Source organism: Oryctolagus cuniculus, chromosome 20 (genome assembly GCF_051225735.1).
Source record: "Oryctolagus cuniculus isolate XC-2025 breed Fujian yellow rabbit chromosome 20, ASM5122573v1, whole genome shotgun sequence".
NCBI lineage: Eukaryota > Metazoa > Chordata > Mammalia > Lagomorpha > Leporidae > Oryctolagus > Oryctolagus cuniculus.
In genome coordinates, this window is record NC_142886.1 from 40,131,287 (window position 1) to 40,152,717 (window position 21,431).

At 41.2% G+C, this 21,431-nt stretch overlaps 1 protein-coding gene across 8 annotated transcripts in view; it reads right to left on the minus strand.

The window, feature by feature from the left end:
- EFCAB11 (EF-hand calcium binding domain 11) overlaps positions 1-21,431 on the minus strand; it is a 178,325-nt gene that overhangs the window by 143,146 nt on the left and 13,748 nt on the right. For all 8 annotated transcript variants that reach the window (XM_089322642.1, XM_002719686.6, XM_070065524.2 and 5 more), the window contains exons 4-5: positions 12,446-12,547; positions 11,127-11,217 (exon numbers count right to left, since the gene is read on the minus strand). In XM_089322642.1, coding sequence (XP_089178768.1) covers positions 11,127-11,217; positions 12,446-12,547 — 193 coding nt within the window. The remainder of the gene's footprint in view (positions 1-11,126; positions 11,218-12,445; positions 12,548-21,431) is intronic.

Below are 21,431 nucleotides of genomic sequence, written 5' to 3' on the forward strand. Positions count from 1 at the left end.
AAGGAAATAATTTTTGTTCATGAGGAAAAATCAATGAAAAGCTGGCATTTTTTAATAACTAGAATATACTTCTATAGCTGGATTTAAAATTTTTAATTGACATACAATTATACATATTGACGGAGAACCCCGTGATACTTCAATACATGTACAAAACGTAAAATGATCAGATCAGGGTAACCGGCATATCCATCTCCTCAAATACTGGTCGTTTTATAGCAGGATATCTCACAGAGAGATTTATTCAATATACTGCATGTTAGGTCCTGGGAGTCCCTCAGAGAGGAAATTCTGAGGTCAGCTTGCAAAGGTCCACGTTCCAGTCCTCGTGCACTAAGCACATGTAAGGGGCTAACTGGAGAGGGGAATCTGACAGCAAAATTCTGAATGAGAAAAAGTGGAATAAAAACTAAGGCATTACTGTTGCAGAGAAGACACACAAATTAATGAAATAAAAATTGGAAACTCAAGAAGTCTACAACTTTGGCCATCACTCTTGCAGATAAAGCTATTGACCGCTATCTACAATGAAAGAGATACAATTTCCAGTCTCCTTTTTCTTTTTTAAAAAATAATGGCAGTTACATCAAATAATTTTATTTATTTATTTATTTGAAAGAGTTACACAGAGAGGGAGAGACAGAGAGATCTTCCATCCTCTGGTTCACTCCCCAGATGGCTGCAACAGCCAGGGCTGGGCCAAGCCGGAGCTAGGTTCCAGGAGCTTTACCTAAGTCTCCCACATGCGTGACAGGGGACCAAGCACTTGGGCCATGTTCCACTGCTTTCCCAGGTGTATTAGCAGGCAGTTGGATGGGAAGTGGAGCAGCCAGGACTCGAACCAGTGCCCATATGGGATGCTGGTGTTGCAGGCGGCAGTTTTTCATGCTATGTTGCAACGCCAGCCCATACAAAGAAGCATGTAGGTATACAGATGAACAAGCATATTCACTGGGGCAGGTACTCATGATAATAACTTTGACTTAACTGTAATCACATGACTGAACTTTATAAAGAATCATTCTGATGTCCCAAATGATGACTGGGAAACTTTTTCTTGTTAGAGACCTGTACCAGAAAATGAGATGCAACAAGTCGGCAACTGGCAGATAGGAATTACGGGAAGCTGAGGAACTCACTACAGAATAACATTTCGAAAGAGATGCAAGTGATTTGAAAAAAAAAAAAATGCTACCTTAAATCACTTCCCTTAGCCCCCATCTCTGTAAGACTCTTCCATTCAGCGTTCGATGGTTTACTCAAGCTCATGACAACCCCTTCCTCTATAACGGCTGTGACAGGAGGCATTGGAGAGAATATCCATCATTCCCTTTCACAATTGAATCCCTTAGTCCCTACCCCCCGCTAACTCTCTGACATTCAACATATTTTATTCAGCAAATCATCATGCTCTGATTTTGAACCAATTTTTAATACCCAAAAAGGAGATTTAGATGTTCCATGTTCTCTGACCTTCCCTCATAAATATAAAAAAGGGACTCTCACAACCCAAAATACCAAGATATAACTTCCAATGTCTCCAGCTGTGACTGGTGTGTATTTTTGGCATCTCAATATTCTCGCTTTACCTTAGTCTGTGGCTATTCACCTGTGAACTCCGAATCCTGGGAACGGAGTCAGACCAAAGGCCTTCTGCATGTCCACATTTCATTTCATAGCTGGGAAGCAAAGGAAGCTTCCCAGAGCTTTTTGCCAACTGACAGGTGGTGGAAACGTACAAATCTCGGTGCTGACAATGAGACAGAGAAGGCTCTGAGGCATGGAGAAGTAAACAGACCCAGGCAGAACAAAACGCCAGCCAGAAGTACCATGGGGTGCTGACGGCGGGCAGAGTCAAGAAGAAGCATTAAGCCAGCTCTCTGATGACAGCTGAGGCTAACTCATGAGCTGAAAATGCCCCCAAAAATAAAGCAGAAAAAGGCCGTTGGAGATTAATTCATGAAAATCACATGGAGAAAGAGAAAATGGAAAATAAAGCCACATGTGGCTATAAAGCTCCTGATTGCATTTAAAGTACTCTTTCCTAGTTTATAAGAAATAAATTAAACCATGAAGAAAACTCTAAGTGGGAATTTCACTGTCCTTGGGTATTTAGCCTAAGTGACAATAGACCAACAATTATTTATTAACTGCAATGCATAAAGCAACAGGCCAGTGCTGCTGGAGATTATAGGTGAGTCCATAAACCCAGAGAACTTGAGGTATTTTATGGAGATGATGATAAACACCATATTTCTGTTTACCAAGTAAGTGGTTGAAATAATACAAAACAATAAATATCACCAAAATTTAGAGAAAGGAGACAAGCCGTTCAAGGTAGCAGGATGAAAAAACAACAAGAAAAAAGCAGTACTGAGCATGACCTTAAAAGATAATTCAAATTTGCATAGCCAAGGAAGAGGGAGAGGCACCGCCAAGAGAGAGAAACCAAAGGAAAACTGCACATCACACAATCCAGAGAACAAGCACTGTGCCGAGGGAAACACAGGAATCAGGGACCAATGGAAAGGGGACCAGATGTTTGAGAAAGGACCATATGCTGGAAGCCAGGTTAACTTTACCTGTCAGGCTCCCTTGAGATTTCTAAACACTAACAAAACAACAACAGCAGCAACACAAAGTTTTCACCAAGTTCTTTTGCTAAAGAGGAAAGATGTTTCCTGTTTTAATCTTTAAGTGCTAAAGACGGTTCAATATCTAACATTAATCCCATAGTATAAACAGTCCTCTACAGCTCTATGTCTCTTGAACTTCTGCCATTTCTAGAGGGTAGGAAAAAAAGAGTCTTCAAGTAAGGAATTTCCTAAGAAACTCTGAATAATAACAAACATAATCTTTGATACAGCCTCAGCTATTTTAGTATACAAAAAAAAAATAATAATGACTGCCAGCTCTAAGAAGAAACCAAAGTCTCAAATTTTAAACACCGAAACAAATCTCAAATTTCAAAATTCAACTATGATATATCTTATGATATATTTAGAGAAAAAATAGTAGCACCAAGTTTTGATTTTGTACTTTATGTGAGAGATATCACTTGGTTTAAGGAAGTAATTTGTTTTTCATAACCCTCACCTCAGTAGAAAATTCACTTTCATTAATTTATGCCAAAAAGTTACAGTGAGCATCCCCGACTCAATCACTCAGTGAAGAATCATCGTTGCCCCCTAACAAAGCCAACATTTCCATAAAACAAGAGTTGAAAGTTGATACAGATCAGCTTACAAGAGATACTATAAATAACTAGATAACAGGAAAGTCAAAAAAGGACATAAAACACCTACAGATATAGCTCAGGAAAGAAATGTAAGAGAAAACTCAAGACAGAAAAAAGAAAGTCATACTGGATTCAGCACAAAGTGGAAAATACACTAAGAGACATGGTGAACAAAGCAAGGATTTTTGAAATTAATATTAACAAAAAATATAAAAGGACTTCCAACTAACTAGATTTCTCCAAGAAAGTGACTCAAAATGGTAGCATTCAAGCCATCATCTATTTTTATTAAGTACAATGCCCCAATAAACATTTCTGGACATGAAAGACAACAGGGAATACAGTTCTTATGATCCCTACTAAAGAATAAACTCCAGCTAAGCAGAAACAATGGCACAAGGCTTGGAAGTGTACTTCGAATTCATTTCACTGCAAAACTGAGACTAAAACAAAAGAAGTTAGGAATACAGAGCAGAATGTGAATGTTATGAGTCCTAATGATCCATGAGTGTTTTCTTACAAACCATTGCTTTCATTCACGATGGAATTACTACAGTAAACAATATCAGAAAAGTAGACAACAAATCACAAAGCTTATAAAAGCATCACCATTAGTTCCTGTAGTATTCTCAGTGTTGAAGAACAAGACACCAGTGTTTCTATCAAGTCATGGAGGGAAGTGATTCTGTGAATCCTTATGTCCAAGTCTCTGGATTGTTTGATTTTACTGTCATTTGGTTTGTTTTGTAAAATGAAACTGCAATATGAACAAATACTTCCTAAAAAGACTACTATTTTAAAAAAATTTTATTAATATCAAGAGAACAAATCTCATTTGTTTCATAAGTACAATTTTAAAAAGACAATCTTATTTCCTCCCTTTATCTCTTTCCCTCCATTTCTCTCTTCCTTCCTTTTTTAATTTTTGCAAAAACATTATTTCAATATACCATTTATTCACAGGCTTAATGAGACACTAACAAATAAATAAAAGCAGAAAGAACACAGGAGCACAAGAGTATAAAAAAGAGCTAAAAACAATAATCAAATCAGAAGATGTCATTTCATTCCTAAACATTTTTTGCATTCTGTATTATCACATACCAGGGAAACGTTTATATGATACTTGTCTTTTTGAGGACTGTCCTATTTCAATAATCTTAATGGTTCCCAATAGCATGCACCATTTTATTGCAAAAGACAAGATTTCATTCTTTTTATGGCTCAGCAGTATTCCACAGTGTATATATACACATTTTCTTTATTTAGTCATTAGATTATGGACATTGGGTTGATTCCATAGCTTAGTTATTGTGAGCTGAGCTGCAATAAATATTTGTGTGCAAATAACTCTTTTTTTAAGATTTATTTTTTACTTGAGAGTCAGAGTGACACATAGAGAGGATAGGCAGAGAGAGAGAGAGAGGTCTTCCATCCGATGGTTCACTCCCCATTGGCCGCAACAGCCGGTACTGTGCCGATCCAAAGCCAGAAGCCAGGAGCTTCTTCTGGGTCTCCCATATAGGGGCAGGGTCCCAAGGACTTGGGCCATCTTCTACTGCTATCCCAGGCCATAGCAGAGAGCTGGATCAGAAGAGGAGCAGCCGGGACTAGAACTGGCACCCATATGGGATCCCGCACTTCAGGCCAGGGTGTTAACTCGCTGCGCCACAGCGCTGGCCCCTACAAATAACACTTTCATATGCTGATTTCATTTCCTCTGAGTAAATGTCCAGGAGTGGGATGGCCAGGTCATATGGTAGATCTATTTTCAGATTTCTCCATACTGTCTTCCATAATGGTTGTACTAGTTTACATTCCTACCAACAGTATATTAGGGTACCTATTTTCCCCACATCCTTGCCAGCATTTCTTATTTTTTGATTTCTGTATGAGAGCCATTCTAGCTGGAGTGAGGTGAAACCTTAATATGATTTTTATTTGCATTTCCCTAATGGCTAGTGATTTCATGTACCTGTTAGCCATTTGCATTTCATCCTTTGAAAAATGGCTGTTTATGTCTTTTTCCCAGTGACTGTTGAGTTTGTTGAGCTCTTTATAGATCTTAGATATTAATCCTTTATCAGTTGCATAGTTTGCAAATATTTTATCCCATTCTGTCAGCTGGCTGTTCACTTTATTGAACATTTGCTGTGCAGAAGCTTCTTAATTTGATATGATCCCATTTGTCTATTTTTGCTTTTACTGCCTGTGCTTCTGGGGGTCTTTTTCAAGAAATCTTTGTCTATGCCAATGTCTTGCAGAGTTTCCATGATGTTTTCCTCTAGTAATTAGATGGTATCAGGTCACAGACTTAAAACTATCATCTACTGTGAGTTGATTTTTGCATAAGGTGTAAGGTAGGGGTCTTGTTTTATACTTCTGCATGTGTAGATTCTATTTTGCCAACTCTATTTGTTGAATAGACTGCCCTTTCTCCAGGGATTGATTTTATCTTGTTTGTCAAAGATTAGTTGGTTGTAGTTGCATGGACTAATTTCTGGGGTTTCTATTCTATCTAATATTCGTGTTTATTTTTGTGCCAGTACAAGGTTGTTCTGATTTTAACTACGTTGTTGTATGTCTTCACATACCACATGAAATATGGTATTGTGGTGCCTCTGGCTTTTGTTGTTGTTGTTGAAGATTACTTTAGCTATTCAGTCTCTTGTGTTTCCATATGAAGTTTAGTATTATTTTTTTGAGATCTGAGAAGAATGTCCTTGATATTTTGATTGCAATCACACTGAATCTGTAAACTGCTTTCAGTAGTATGGACATTTTGATGATATAAATTCTACCAACTCATAAACATAGATATTTTTCCCCATTTTTTGGTGTGTCTTTTGTTTGTTAATGTTTTGTAATTTTCATTATAGAGCTCTTTTACATCCTTGGTTAAATTTATTCCAAGGTATTTAAATATTTTTTTTAGCCATTGTGAATGGTATTGACCTTACAACTTCTTTCTCAACCATTGCATTGTTTGTATATACAAAGGCTATTGATTTTTATGTGTTGATTTTATATCCTGAAACTTTACCAAGCTCTCTTATGAGTTCCAATAGTCTCTTAGTGGAGTCTTGGTTTCCCTATATACAGGATCATGTCATCTGCATACAGGGATAATTTAGTTCCTCCTTTCCAATTTGTATCCCTTAGATTTCTTAGTCTTGTCCAATGGCTCTGGCTAAAACTTCCAGAACTATATTGAATAGCAATGGAAGGTGGGCATCCTTGCCTGGTTGCAGATCTTGTTGGACGTGTTTCCAACTTTTCCCTATACAATATGATGCTGGCTGTGGGGTTGTCATATATTGCCTTGATTATGTTGAGGAATGTTTCTTCTATATCCAATTTTCTTAAGGTTTTTTTCATGAAGGGATGTTGTATTTTATCAAACGCTTACTCTGCATCTATTGAGATAATCATATGGTTTTTATTCTTCAATTTGCTAATGTGATATACTGCATTTATTGATTTGCATGTTGAACCATCCCTGCATACCAGGATAAATCCTACTTGGTCCGGGTGAATGATCTTTCTGAGTTGTTGGATTCAGTTAGCTAATATTTTGTAGAGGATTTTTGCATCTATGTTCATCAGGGATATTAGTCTATAGATCTCCTGCTTTGTTGCATATTTTCCTGGCTTTGGAATTAAGTTGACAGAAGTTGAAAGAAGGAGTTTGGGAGGATTCCCTCCCTTTCAGTTGTTCTGAATAGTTTGAGAAGAATTCAGTAGTGAAGTCATCCAGTCCTGGGCTTTTCTTTGTTGGGAGTATCTTTACTACTAATTCAATCTCCATCTCAGTTATTGGCCTGTCTAGGTTTTCTATGTGTTCATGACTCAATTTTCATAGATTATATCTTTCCAGGAATCTATTCATTTCTTCTAGATTTTCTAATTTGTAGGCATGTAGCTGTTTGTAGTAATTCCTGATGACTCTCTTCATTTCTGTGGTATCCATGGTAATACCTCCTTTTTCATGTTGATTTTAATAATTTGGGTCTTCTCCCCCCCACCTTTTTTTTTGGTTAGTTGGACCAACAGTTTATCAATTGTTTATTTTTTCAAAAAACAACTTTTCATTTTGTATCTTTTTTGGTTTCAAGTTTGTTTATTTCTTCTCTAATTGTAATTATTTCTTTCTTCCTACGGACTTTGGATTTGGTTTGTTCTTGTTTTTCTAGGTCTTTGAGATACAGTTACATAATTTATTTGATATTTTTCCAATTACGTGATGTAAGTGCTAATTGCTATAAACTTTCCTCTTAACACTGCTTTTCCTGTATCCCATAAGTTTTGATAGGGTGTCACCTTCATTCATTTCTAGGAATTCTTTTATTTCCCTTTTGATTTCTTCTATGATGACTTGTCATTCAAAAGCATGCTGTAAGGTAAGAGCCTACTCTTGATCTTCAGACACTTCTTTGGGAATAATTTAGAAGAATCTAAGAAAACTTCATTCATTCGAACCACAGATGACTGGTCTAGCTGACATTCTCCTTCTCTAGCTGTCTTCTGAGAGCGTTCTTCAGATACCAGCTTTCTTCAGGAGAATGAACTCCATTCATGTGGTCAATTACATCAAAAACTACTCAAGTTTCTGCAAAAATTTCTAATCTTAGCAACATTATACAATCTTGTACCACCAATAGCCTCAGTAGATGATTTTTATTTTTTTAATCCTTTATAATTACTTGCACCATTGAAACAGGGCTAAATATGAGCCATCTGTGTTTTTTTGCCCAACTTCAATTTGCACAAAAAGGGAGGATTTTTTCTCTCCTTTCTGGGTTCACAACTTCATTTAATACTTTTTATTCAACATTTTTTCTGGTTTAGGGATTGTGATGTTTAAAAAAAATACAATTAAGAGTTTAAGCAGGGCATATCCAATTAATTAAGACGCCTTGTTTGGGTTGTGTTATTGCAGTGTTCTCCAAAATGTTTCAATCACACAACCCTAGCAAGTAGTACAAAACTTACGGCATGTAATCCACAATATAAATATATTTATTTATACATTATATGCAATGTGCTAGCATATTATATTATATGCATTATAAAATTACATAGAAACTTCTCAAGGACTTAATATAAATATTAATTATTAGCAGCAAATAACTATTTGCTATCATTAGAAGTTATTAATAATGTGAAATAAGAACAATGTGATCCAATGTTTTTTATTGTTTCTGAACACCTTAGCTTAATCCATCTTTTGTGATTAAGCAATTAAAGTTCAATTTGTTTTGATGCTTAGTTCTAACAGTTGTCATAGACACTTCCAGAAAATACATAGATCTAAAGGAAAAAAGGTCATCATGGCATTGAGAGACTCAATTTTTTAATTCTATTCTCTGATAGAGCAAAATGTTAGAAGATTTTCAATTTATTTTGCATTTTAATTTTTTTTTGATTGTTACTGTTAAATGAAACTCCACTACCAAATGTCCACCTTTCCTGATATGGATTAGTTGCTCTTAAAAATGTATCAAAGCAGCTGACACCGCGGCTCACTAGGCTAATCCTCCGCCTTGCAGCACTGGCACACCGGGCTCTAGTCCCGGTCGGGGGGCCGGATTCTGTCCTGGTTGCCCCTCTTCCAGGCCAGCTCTCTGCTGTGGCCAGGGAGTGCAGTGGAGGATGGCCCAAGTGCTTGGGCCCTGCACCCCATGGGAGACCAGGAGAAGTACCTGGCTCCTGCCATCAGGATTAGCGCGGTGTGCCAGCCACAGCGCGCTGGCCGCGGCGGCCATTGGAGGGTGAACCAGCGGCAAAGGAAGACCTTTCTCTCTGTCTCTCTCTCTCACTGTCCACTCTGCCTGTCAAAAAGAAAAAAAAGAAAAAAAAAAGAAAAAAAAGTATCAAAGCTACTGAATTTGTATATTTAAAAAATGTATCCTAAAACCAGTGAAATTTTATGAAATTTTTTTAAACCAGATTTCTACAATTAAGTTATTGAACACAGAGATATGAAGAGTTTTAACAGGTGACACACATCATTTTTTAAAGTAAAATCACATTACCAAACATCCATTTAAAAAAATGTTCTCCCTGTAGGACAGGTCTCATCCATTGTTAAAACGTGGCTTTTATGGTGAAGGGCAATATTTTAGAATATTTCTCAAAAATCTCTGTAAGGTAACATCTACTAAAACCATTTAACACATAAAGTCAGCAAATCTGGACTTGCCTTTTTGTAAAAGGAAAAAGAGTAACAATTTTTAGTTCCTTTGTTAAACACAACCTCTGTGTGGTAGACATACACAATACTCCTTAGCATCTCATTGCCAAGCATATACGAAGATGCTACTATGTTGTAAAGGACTTAACCCACTAAGTAATACCTCCCCATAGCACTGAGTGCACATCTGGGTGTAACTTCTTTGCTCTTCTTTGACAGATGCCTCACTGAATTTCATACATGTCACTGTTAATGAAACTGAGTGCAATAATTATTCAAATTACCTGCTTGATAATTTCTATTGAACAGGGTGGCTGCTGGTCAGTTTACACTATGTTGATGTATCACAAACGAGAAATTTGCTGCAAGTCCCCCACTGTCCATTCTCTCCTTCCTGCGTATCAGCACCTCTGTGAGTGAGCATGTGACTGCCCAGAGCAGATTCCATTTTCCTAGCTCCCCTCCCCTTACAGAGACATACAGCCTTGGGACTAAGATCCGGTCACTGGGCTGTCAGGATAAAGACATATAGCCTTACAGGGAAGGGCATATCTTCGGCTTTCCCTCCTCCTATCTAGCGGGAATTCATATGTGAGGGCTGTAACTTAAGCAACCATCTGGAAGCAAGGAGGAGAAGCCAAGTGTTGAGGCAACCAGGGAACAGGAAAGGGATCCACATTCTTCGGTGCCGTCATTCAGCCCTGGTTGCCTATGTTGGTGTGAGTGCGAAATACACTTCTATCTTTTTTTAACTTCTGTTATTTTGGTATTCTAGCTCTCCCTGGTGCACTGACCCCTAATGCATGTGCTTGGTAACAGGGCTGATGAAGGGCTCATGCTTGGTGTCAGACAAGACAGCTCCACCACTTTCCCAGGGCAGCAAGTGCGTGCATTTGACAGCGCCTTCGGGCTGCAGTTTCCTAGCAGACACTGGTCCACTCTGTCAGGATTAGTTCAGAAAACTGCATAATCTAATCTTTTCATAAAAAGTAGTATTATTCATTTGAGACACACAGTGTTTCCAAATGCCTGCAACAACTGTGGCTGAAGCCAAGAGCCAAGAATTCAATTCAGGTCTCCCACATGGGTGGCTGGGACCAACTTCGTAAGCCAGCACCTGCTGCCTCCCAGGGTCTGCATTAGCAGGAAGCTGGAATTGGGAGGAGGAGCCTGGCACCAAGCCCAGATGTTCTACCTGGCATTGTACCACTAGTTCTAACACTTGTCACATCACGTTGTCAGGTAAGTGTGAACTGCAACATGTGTAGCATGGGAAACAAGTGAATGAGGAGTCCCCATAGGTAACTCCCACTCTCCTCTCCAGACAACTCAACAACCAGGTGAAACCGGAGTTTGACTAAAATACAGACCAGAGGACAACATGAGCGTATCTATGAAGGTTTTTCTTTGTTGTTCTATGCATAAGTATATGAGGTCCTGCTTTCTTCCTGCTCCTACCACAAGTGTTTTCATGCACTTGCCTGGGATATGAGCACTCTTTCCACTGGGTCCACGTTAGTGCCTACTGTCTAGAGTAGAGATAGATTCACTGATAACTTCAGAGTTCTCGCCCAGACCATGACACCACACTGTGAAACTGTTCACAAGTGAAAAGCCAGCATAAGGAAGTATAAAACTTGTAAAAGCAAATGGCAAGTCAAGGAGCAGACGTTGAGTGAAGATGTCGGTGCCTACCTGAAGACCTCAAGAACAGTCCTCTCTGGCAATCTGGGAGCCACCTGCCTAAAGGCTTTTTGGAAATCTTCCAAAGTTAAAAATCCACGATCTATATGAAAACAAAACAGAAAACATTTTCTTAGTTCCATAAACCCAATGAACTGTTCTTTCAGCCATGATATTTGCGTGAACCTCTGTTTTCATAAATATTACTAGGAAAATGGCAATAATTTATAGCTGACTTTACATACATGGTAATCCAAGATGGTCTCATGGGAAGAATTTGAGAATGGACTAGCATTCTCCACAGTGCAGTCCTGGGTGACCTCCAAGGGCACTTCCAATCCTACCGTGCTGCTCGGGGAAGGACTGTGAAGGTACTCAGTGAAATAATGGTCTTTGTGAGTTGCTACAACAATTCAGTCTTCAAAATTCACTTTTTTTTTCTTGCTCCATGTTAGAATTATATTATTATTTGGGGAGTGACCACACAGCAGCTAAGACACAGAGCCTGGTCTCTTTTCATCCCATGTTTGAGCTGGGGGTGGGGGAAGGGGGGTCTGAGGGCAACTCCCTCAGTCACACTCGGCGTGGGGAAACAATTCCCCAATCACACGTGAGGGAAGTAGGAGCTGAAGGGGAAAGCCACACGGTCTCCCACATTTCCATAGGTAACTTGTGGTCTATAACCCCACAAGGCCAGTCCTTCTGTTGTCCATTACAATATAGGGACAGTACAGAGATATGCAGGCACAATTATAAACACCATGATCCAACTATAAATCTCATTGCATCCGGGGCAGATACTGGGCACAGTGGTTAAGATGCTGCGTACGATGCCCGGGTACCATAGAGGATACCTGAGTTCCAGTCCTAGCTCTGCTCCTGATTTGATTCCAGCTCCCTGCTAACACACCCTGGGGGGCATCAGATGATGACGGCTTGAGCATTTGGGTCTCTGTCACCCAAATGGGAGACCCAGATTAGGTTCCCAGCTCCTGGCTTTGACCTGGCCCAGCCCTAGCTGTTGTGGGCATTTAGGGAGTGAACCAGTGGCTGGAAAATCATTCTGTCTATCTCTGTCTCTCTCCATCTCTCTGCCTTTCAAGTAAATAAGAAATAAAAATTAAATATATATTAAATATATAAGTATTATTCCGTGTAGCTTAAGATTATGGAGAAGGAAAAAATTTACATCAACACCATAGTTGATACTGAATGTAACAAATAGCCTCTCAGATAGACTGTAACTTGATTTACTGATTATACATTTTCATTTACAGCTCCTTAGTAGTAATTTGCTACATCCACACACTCAACAGCCACAAAACACTTACAGCGAATGTCAAAAGCCGTGAAGATGTGTCTTCTTTCATTCTGATATAGTTGGGCCTCCTTCTTCTTCCTTATGATCTTTACAAACTCCTCAAGTAATACACCTAGAAGTTTAGGGGAAAAAGCAATTTTCCAGAGATGACAGCTTTCCTCTTAAAGAAAAAAATAAAAACAGAAATGAAAAGTGATATATAACACAAATAATCAGAATTTATTTTAATTTCAGTGAATAGTTTTACTCCAAAAGATCTATAGTCACTAAGACGTTTTGCTAAGCGCTAGGTAGGTACACCCAACACTTGCTATCAATGCCAAATGTGACGGACACTCTTAGGGTTCATGGGATCTTTTCAGGGGATGGGGATAGTGACCTTGAAAAGTGAGCACCCTTCCCTCTAACAGAGATGGCAGACAGGCACGAAACTAGCTATTAAAGAAGGTCTCATCAGGTTTTCCTTATGCGCCTTTGATCCCCTTTTTCCTTCCTAGCCAGATGTCACTGCAGCAGGGTTTTTTTTCCAACTGGGAGATCGGGTCAGAGAAGTAGTTTCTCCAAAGTCGCTGTCAATGGCACACTGCACATAAAGGTGGGGGGAGTATTACATCAACAATAGAGCTGGCACCAGCCCCAGCCCTGGATCCACCCCACGATGTGTTCAGCAGCCTCGGGCTCAGCTTCCTGCGACTCCTATAATAAAAGAACCCAGCATGATAACGGGAGATTGGATACTGTGCTTACGATGTCTATGAAAATGAATTCTAATGTGATCTTTGTAGTAGGCTTAAAGAGCGGAGCCAAGAGCTTAAACATCTTAGAGAAGGGAGTCCTAAGTATGTAAAAAGAGCAGTTCATTTTTATAACTCAGGATTTCCATTTTTTAAAAAAAGTCATCACTCTGTTTTAAAAATAGCCCCAAATCATATATTAACCACACATGCCCTTTTCCTTTTGGTGAGGTAATACTGAACTTTATTCCATTCCTAAAATAGTTTTGATTGCTTAAAAAAAATAGAATAATTTTTCTGTATTTGTAGAGATTTATAAACTAAAAAAAAATCTATCTTTATGTTTTTACTGACCCTTTTACAACATTCCAGGACCTACTAAGTGCCAGGCCCTGTATTAAACTCTGGAAAAGGAGAGGAAAAAAGAACCTCCGAGATTCAAGGGACTGCCGGGCTAGCAGGAGAGACAGTCACGCCACAGGCTCCACCACAAATGTCCCTGAAGTTGCCATCTGGGGTAGGGGCAGTGAAGGGGAAAACGGTGTCTCGGGAATCCTCTCGAGGGCACGCCCTGGTGAAGGAGAATGCGCTTCGAGGAAGAGATGCCTCAGCTAAGACCTAACCAGGAGACAATACCAACTGGCTAAGGGGCGGCAGCAGGAGCGTGCCAGGCAGTGGAAACAGCACGTGCCAGGCCCTGGGGCGGGGAAGTGGGAAGTGAAGAGGCCATTGTGAACAAGAGATGGCAAACAACAGAAGACGAGGTTGGCGAGGGAGGCCAGGCTGGAAATCACGGGCCCGCATGCACCACAGCACATAACTTGGGTTTCATTCAGGAAGAAATTATAACGATCCAACTGGGAAGTGACAAGACCTGACTTAGATTTTCAAAAGCTCTTTCTGGCTACTGCCATGGGGGTGGGGGAGGGGAAGAACTACAGGAAAAGCAAAAGTGTAACAGGGGAAGCCAGTCACAAGCCTTTTGGCAAGAGACGCAGGTGCTAGGGTGCTGGCCACGGGAATGAGGAGCAGAAGGCTTCCAGACACATTTTAGAACAGACATGACACAACTTGATGGAGAATTAGACATAGCAGGTGGGAAGGAAGATGTCAAGCATGACCCATAGATTCTGCTTCATGACTCGGTGGTTCAGGGAGTCACTGGGGGAAGAGCAGGATTATAAGGTGAGATGTCTGGTTCCAGTCTGGATGTGTTAAGTGTTCAACGCTCGGTGGAGACAACCAAGAGGAAAAGTCAAGAAGGCAGCAGGCTGTACTCTGGGCCACAGGACAGACCTCCCAGCCCTCAGCAGAGTGCCTGCAGGCATTCAGTAAACCATCAGCAGCAGGGAGCCTTAGGGGATTGCTTCCAAAACTCCTACAGGTACCAAGACCCATGGATGCTCAAATGCCTTTTATAAAATGGTGCAGTAATTACATACAACCCATGGTTAGCCTCCTGTATACCTTAAATCATTTCCAGCTGGCGCCGCAGCTCACTTGGCTAATCCTCCACCTGCAGTGCCGGCACCCGGGTTCTAGTCCTGGTTGGGGCGCCGGATTCTGTCCCGGTTGCTCCTCTTCCAGTCCAGCTCTCTGCTGTGGCCCAGGAAAGCAGTGGAGGATGGCCCAGGTCCTTGGGCCCTGCACCCTCATGGGAGACCAGGAGGAAGCACCTGGCTCCTGGCAGTGCTGGCCATAGCGGCCATTTGGGGAGTGAACCAACGGAAAAGGAAGACCTTTCTCTCTGTCTCTCCCTCACTGTCTGTCAAAAAACAAACCATCTCCAGATGACTTATTCTATCTAATACAAGGCCAGTGCTATGTAAATAGTTAGCATGCTATTGTTCAGGGAATGATGACAAGAAAAAGAATTCTGTACAATTTTTTTCAAATATTTTTTATCCAGTTGATTGAATCTGCACATGCCTATTCTGTGGATGCAGAGGGCCAACTGTATGCACCGCAATGACTTCACATCTCAAAGAGCACTATTTCTATCACTATTCCTATCAGCAGTTAAGGTTAAAGGAATTGAGGTAGCTCCATTCTCATCTAATCACTCTGTGGCCAGAAGACATATGGGGATACTTCAAAAATTTCATGGAAAAAGTGGAATTAAAAGCTCTATATTTAGCAGGCTGCTGCTGTGTTGCAGTGGATTGAGCCGCCATCCCGTAGGGGCACAGATTCAAATCCCAGCTGCACCACTTCCAATCGAGCTCTCTGCTAATGTACCTGGGAAAGCACCAGAGGATGGCCCAAGTCCTTGGGCCCTTGTACCCACGTGGGAGACCTGGAAGAAGCTCCTGGCTCTTGACTTCAGGCCCTTGTGGCTATCTGGAGAGTGAACCAGCAGATGGAAGCTCTCTGTCTCTCTCTCCTGACCCCTCTCCATAACTCTGCCTTTCATTGATAAAGTTTAAAAAAAAAAGTTCTATTTAGCACAAAAAATTCTGAAATTCATGTATAGTTTTTTCACAACACATTTTCTATGTGTGTTTTGAAGACCCCTCAAGTTTAAACCTGCTAGGTGAGGTTAATATTGAAGCCTGGCCATGCTGTGTTGCCCTAAGAGCATACCCATCACTTTAGTTTCATGAACACCAAAAGCTAGTCAATTAAATAGCATCTAGACTTATCAAAGCCTTTTAATAATTTATCCAGTGATAATGATAATGTCCCTGAACCAAAATGAGTCCATTTGCCATGTGCATCAGAAGGCCAAACATCAAAGACAATGTCTTGTGGAAACAGTTTACTAAAAAGTGGACAAGCAAGGAGCCAGGAGTCATTCTGAAATCTGACTTCTTGATCAGGGGTCTGGAGAAAGTTTTATAGATTAGGTAGAAGAGGGCCAATGAAGCAGAAACACTGGTGAGGCAAGTTCTGATGGGGGCTTGGAATCAGGCCAGCACAGTGTGTTCTATGCAGCTCTCCTTTGACAGCAAGAATTTAAAACATATATCAGGGGCCAGCGCTGTGGCATACAGGGTTAAACCTCTGCCTGTAGTGCCAGCATCCCATGTGCCAGTTCTAGTACCAGCTGCTCCACTTTGGATCCAGCTTCCTGCTAATGCCCCTGGGAGAGCGGCAGAAGATGGCCCAAATACTTGGGCCTCTGCACCCACTTGGGAGACCCAGAGGAAGCTCCTGGCTCCTGGCTTCAGCCTGGCCCAACCCTAGTCATTACAACCATTTGGGGAGTGGACCAGCACACGGAAGCGCCTCCCTCCCCCTCCCCCTCCCTGTCCCTGTCTCTCTCTCTCCATCTCTGTGTATAGCTGCCTTTCAAGTAAATAAATCTTTAAAAAATATATTAGACCCATAGTTAATGCATAAGATGGGAGAACTTTTCGGAAAGAATGGGGAAACATAACAAGAGAGTTTGAGTCTGGGGCGTCAAGAGGTAGTATCCATGGCAGGTATCCTGGGCACTTCTTGGTAGCCTTTTCTACTCTTACCCCAGCCCACCTCGCTAGCCTTCCTCCACAGCTTCCTGGTGCCTCCCCTAGGCAATGCTCTACGGGACCCCTTATCTCTGCAAGTGTAAAACACTGCCTGTAATGCACTTTCTCCTTTCGTCTCCCTAGTGAATCTTTCTATCTTCTTCCAGATGTACCTTAAGCGTTAACTCTTCTTTGAAGGCATCTCTGGTTTCTCTCAGCTGAGTCCCTTTTCTGTAACCCTGAGGAGTTTATGGTAATCATGTGGCCACATGGCTGTCTGAGACGTGTTGAAGGAAGGCGGTACACATTTTTGAAATTTCATCCCCAGCGTTTAGCATGATGCCTAGCATGTGGCAGGCATTCACTGGGTTTTCTGAATATGTTAACATATAACAAACAAATGCTAACTAAAAGGAAGGTCTTATTTCCAGTTTTCAGCAAAAAGCATTACAATATATGTTTAAAATAATCTTATAGCTCTGCAAACTATCGCCCAAAAGTAGGTCACTTTTTTGTTCACAAAGCCAGCGAAAAAAAAAATGTAGAAACTCCAATTTATTAATATATAATAATCCAGTAAAACAAACGAAATTCAGAGAAAGGAAACAGAAGCATAATTGCTTTTTACTTATCACTGCATCTAACTTTGAGAAATGATGAGGGTGGAAAAAACACAGTTCCACAGCACATGTGTGGCCGTCTCTTCTAGATTATGGATTCAGATAATGCATCAGTATTTGGAACTATATTCAGGTTTTTATTTCACAGTCTTGTGGGCACAAAAAAAAGTTTCATTTTTTACCAGGAGAAAAATTTATGTAGACTTGAAATGTATAATGAACAGTTTAGATTGCTTAAAGAAACAATCTAGTAGCAAAAGTAACCCTGCATGTTCTTTTACACTGTTTTCCCACAGAATCATATCCATTATTTGTTAACGTCAGTTCTGAAGGGGTCAAAGTGCCTGAGTTCTTGGACTGTAAATACACCCCTCCCGGCCATGTCCTTCACTTGTTTCGGCCTTCCAAGGCAATACATGACTTTTTGAGAAAAGGGAACTTTCATTCAGCTTGGCTCTCATGCTGTACTAACACCATCACTTTCCAAAGCCAATACATAATCATTTACATCTCCTGAAGCCTTGTAATGAAACACAAAGTTTTAACATCTTGCTGCTTTTAAAATGGCCTAGAAAGAGAGTGCCTACTACTAGCTCCACCTGCTGTCACAATATTCAAACCTAAAATTTCCACTTCACAAAGACTTTCGCATGATTCTATTGGCATTAGATTTCAAACTCAGTGAGAAAAAAGTAAAAGAATATGTTCAGAAAATTCTAATTTGAAATACAATGTTAAGCCCTCTTTGTACGCTGTTCCACTAATAACAGTTACCTAACCACGCTCTACTGTGGTTACAAATTAGGATCACAACACCAGGAACCACGTCAATCTGTGTTTATCTGCATTTATTATTAAGATGTCTATTAGAGTTCAGAAATCACCTGTGTAGTTGGACACCAGCAACAGTTTGCAGATCTCTCTCCCTCTCTCTCACTAGGAAAAGTTCTTCTTTATAAACAGGAAAACCTGGGGCCAGTGTTGCAGCACACTGGGTTAAGCTGCCACTTTTGGTGTCAGCATCTCATATTGGGACACTGGTTCAAGACCTGGCTGCTCACCTTCTAATCTAGCCCCTTACTAATGTGTCTGAGAAAGCAAAGGAAGCTGGCCCAAGTGCTTGGGCCTCTGCCATTCACTTAGACCCAGATGGGATTCCAAGCTGATAGCTAAAGCCTGGCCCCACCCTGGCTCCTGTGTCCATCTGGAGAGTGAACCAGTGGATGGAAGATCTCGCTGTCTCCTTCTCACAGTCACTCCGCCTTTGAAACAAATAAACCTTTTCTGAAGTGTCCCCCCTCAGGACTCAGGCCTGAGGATTAGGGCATAAAGACCACCAGCACCAATGATCTGTACAAATCCTTCCTGACTTCAGGGCTGTACAACTGAAAAAGAGCCCCTTCGATTTTACACACTATCCTTAGCAGAATGAGCCCCTTTCAAGTTCTGTATGGAATGCCTATGTGTATTTTTACCTCCTAAACCACTTAATACATGTGATGCAGATAAGTCATACAAAGAAACAGACTAGGAATGCTATCTTTCTTTCCTTTTTTGTTTTTAAGACATTTTTCCCAGGAGAGTAATCATCTTTCTCCACAGGGGTGGATAGATTCAAAAAGTCCAATAAAGCTATATAGTTTTTTTCCTTGAAAGTTCCATTATGTATATATTTTTTTGTGGTTCACAGTTCTAAGCTTCAGGGTCAGTGCACACAGAGAAATCCCCTTGAAAATGAAGCAGTCTGGGGCCGGCACCGCGGCTCACTAGGCTAATCCTCCGCCTAGCGGCGCCGGCACACCGGGTTCTAGTCCCGGTCGGGGCTCCGGATTCTGTCCCGGTTGCCCCTCTTCCAGGCCAGCCCTCTGCTGTGGCCAGGGAGTGCAGTGGAGGATGGCCCAGGTGCTTGGGCCCTGCACCCCATGGGAGACCAGGAAAAGCACCTGGCTCCTGGCTCCTGCCATCGGATCAGCGCGGTGCGCCGGCCGCAGCGCGCCGGCCGCGGCGGCCATTGGAGGGTGAACCAACGGCAAAAGGAAGACCTTTCTCTCTGTCTCTCTCTCTCTCACTGTCCACTCTGCCTGTCAAAAAAAAAAAAAAAAAAAGAAAAGAAAATGAAGCAGTCTGGTGTCTGGCTATCACCGTGAGCTCAAATTAGAAACTGCAATAAACCTGGTGAGGGTGAAGGAGAAAACAATAAAAACGTCAGGTTATTTGGGCAAGAAGCCTGGTGCTAGATTTACTAGAAAACTGAGGGTTCAAGTTCATTGTGCTGTTTTTCCATGGATTGAAAATGCCTAAAATGAGGGTGAAGCAGCCTTGTAAAAGGTGTAATGTAAGCCTTCTCCCATGTGAGAAATGAAATTCAGACTGTGACTTCTGATACAATGTGTCTGCTTAAAAAGACTGTAAAGACAGAGGTAAAAGTGCCATCACCGGAGGTGAGCAGTCACAGCAAGAGGGGTAAGCAAACTCAAAGGACTGATATTTTCTTCCAGCTTCCTGCAGAAGAGTGGGGAATAAAGAGAACACAATCTCCCTGAATGGAAGAAATCAAGTTTTACTGCATCACTGGGAGGAGAATGAGTAAAACCAGGTTGCAGTAGAACGAGGAAGCTGAGCCAATAAAACCTGATGTCTATCAAACATGGACAGGAATCGCTGCCTTTTTTTTTTTAATCATCCACATCTCCTGCTCCTAAAGCTTCAAAGGTTCTTTGGTGTTAATAGCACAAATTCCTGGTACCGCATTGCATTCTGGAGCGGAAAGCTGCATCCTTCCTTCTAGGCAGACTGGTCCTTACCCTTCCCTTCCCAGCTCTCCACCCCCATCAGGCCAGCTTGTTTGGCTGAACCCAATTCAATGTCTGGTTCTGTGCTACACTCTGCTGGTGCAGGAGGTCAAAATATTCCAAGGAGAGTGGACTCTGTTGATGGGCAGACTGTATTAATAGCATGAAGGCTGATGGATCTGGGTCTGCTAATCTGAGAGGGGAGAAGCAGGGAGTACTGTACTAAGTGGCATAGGGTCTGGTCCAGGAGGAAGAGTTCAGGCACTGAGGGTGGAGCCCTTGAGTAGAGGGTCTATGAGAAACCCCCCACAGGTGGTATGCAGGAAGAGCCCTTTTAGATGGTGCTGAACGTGCCACACTCTCCACCACCTGTGGACAGGCCAGCAATGAAGCCCCTCTGTCTTGTTACAAACAAGTCTACACGATATCCAATGTGGGAGGGAAGTGTGTGGGCTACTTCTGAATCTGTCCCAAGTTCTGCACCCATGCTGGCCCAGCAGAGCACATGAGAGCCACGGGAGCTGGAGATCGCATGCCGCTGGTGTCTGCTCTGCATTCATCTGCCACCTTTTCAAAGCCGCCCACTCTTCAACACTCAGCTTCAGGACTATCGTATCTATGTACAAAGAGGAAGTGCCACCTTCCTTTGAACTCTTCAAGATCTTCTTGGCTATGTGGTATATATTTGTGTAACACCTGGCCTAAGAGAAGTGACAATACTTCTCTCATCTTCCCTAGCACATAAGATACGCATTTTTAATGTCATTAGTTCAGTGTCTGTGTCTCCTAATTCATTCCCTGCATTACACCATTCAAAAGGCTACTTCATCCTCATTTTAGGCATTTTCAACCCATAGGAACATATTCACCATTTTCTAAATGGGAAAATAATTATAGGTATGTATGGGTGACTATCTGTGGGCAATGCCACAAAATAGTCCTATAGTTATAATTATAGATAAGATAATTTTAATGCATATGCAGTTTCCTAATTATGGAAAAGAACTAAGAGAGCAACTGAAATCTGAAGTCAAACAAAACCTTCACCCCGTTACACCCTGGCCTTTGTTCTGTAGGCAAGAGTTAAAGACAACAAAATACATACAATAGCAGCAAGTGTTTTACAACAGAACCTCAGAGACAAAGAAAAATGGGAATTTAAATTCAGAAAAGTAGACTGTTGAATAGTCAATGGTCTGGTTTAAAGCATGTCAGACAAGACAATAACAGATAAAAGCTTATGAGCCAACTGGTCATTAGCCTAATCAGAAATTATTTTTCAATTGAACTTATTCTGTATGGCATGACTGAGTCCGACAGTGCGCAATTACTGTTCGGATGAATCAATCTCTTTGATTTTTCCATCATTCAAAGTTGAAGATTACAAGTAAGTTCCTAGAA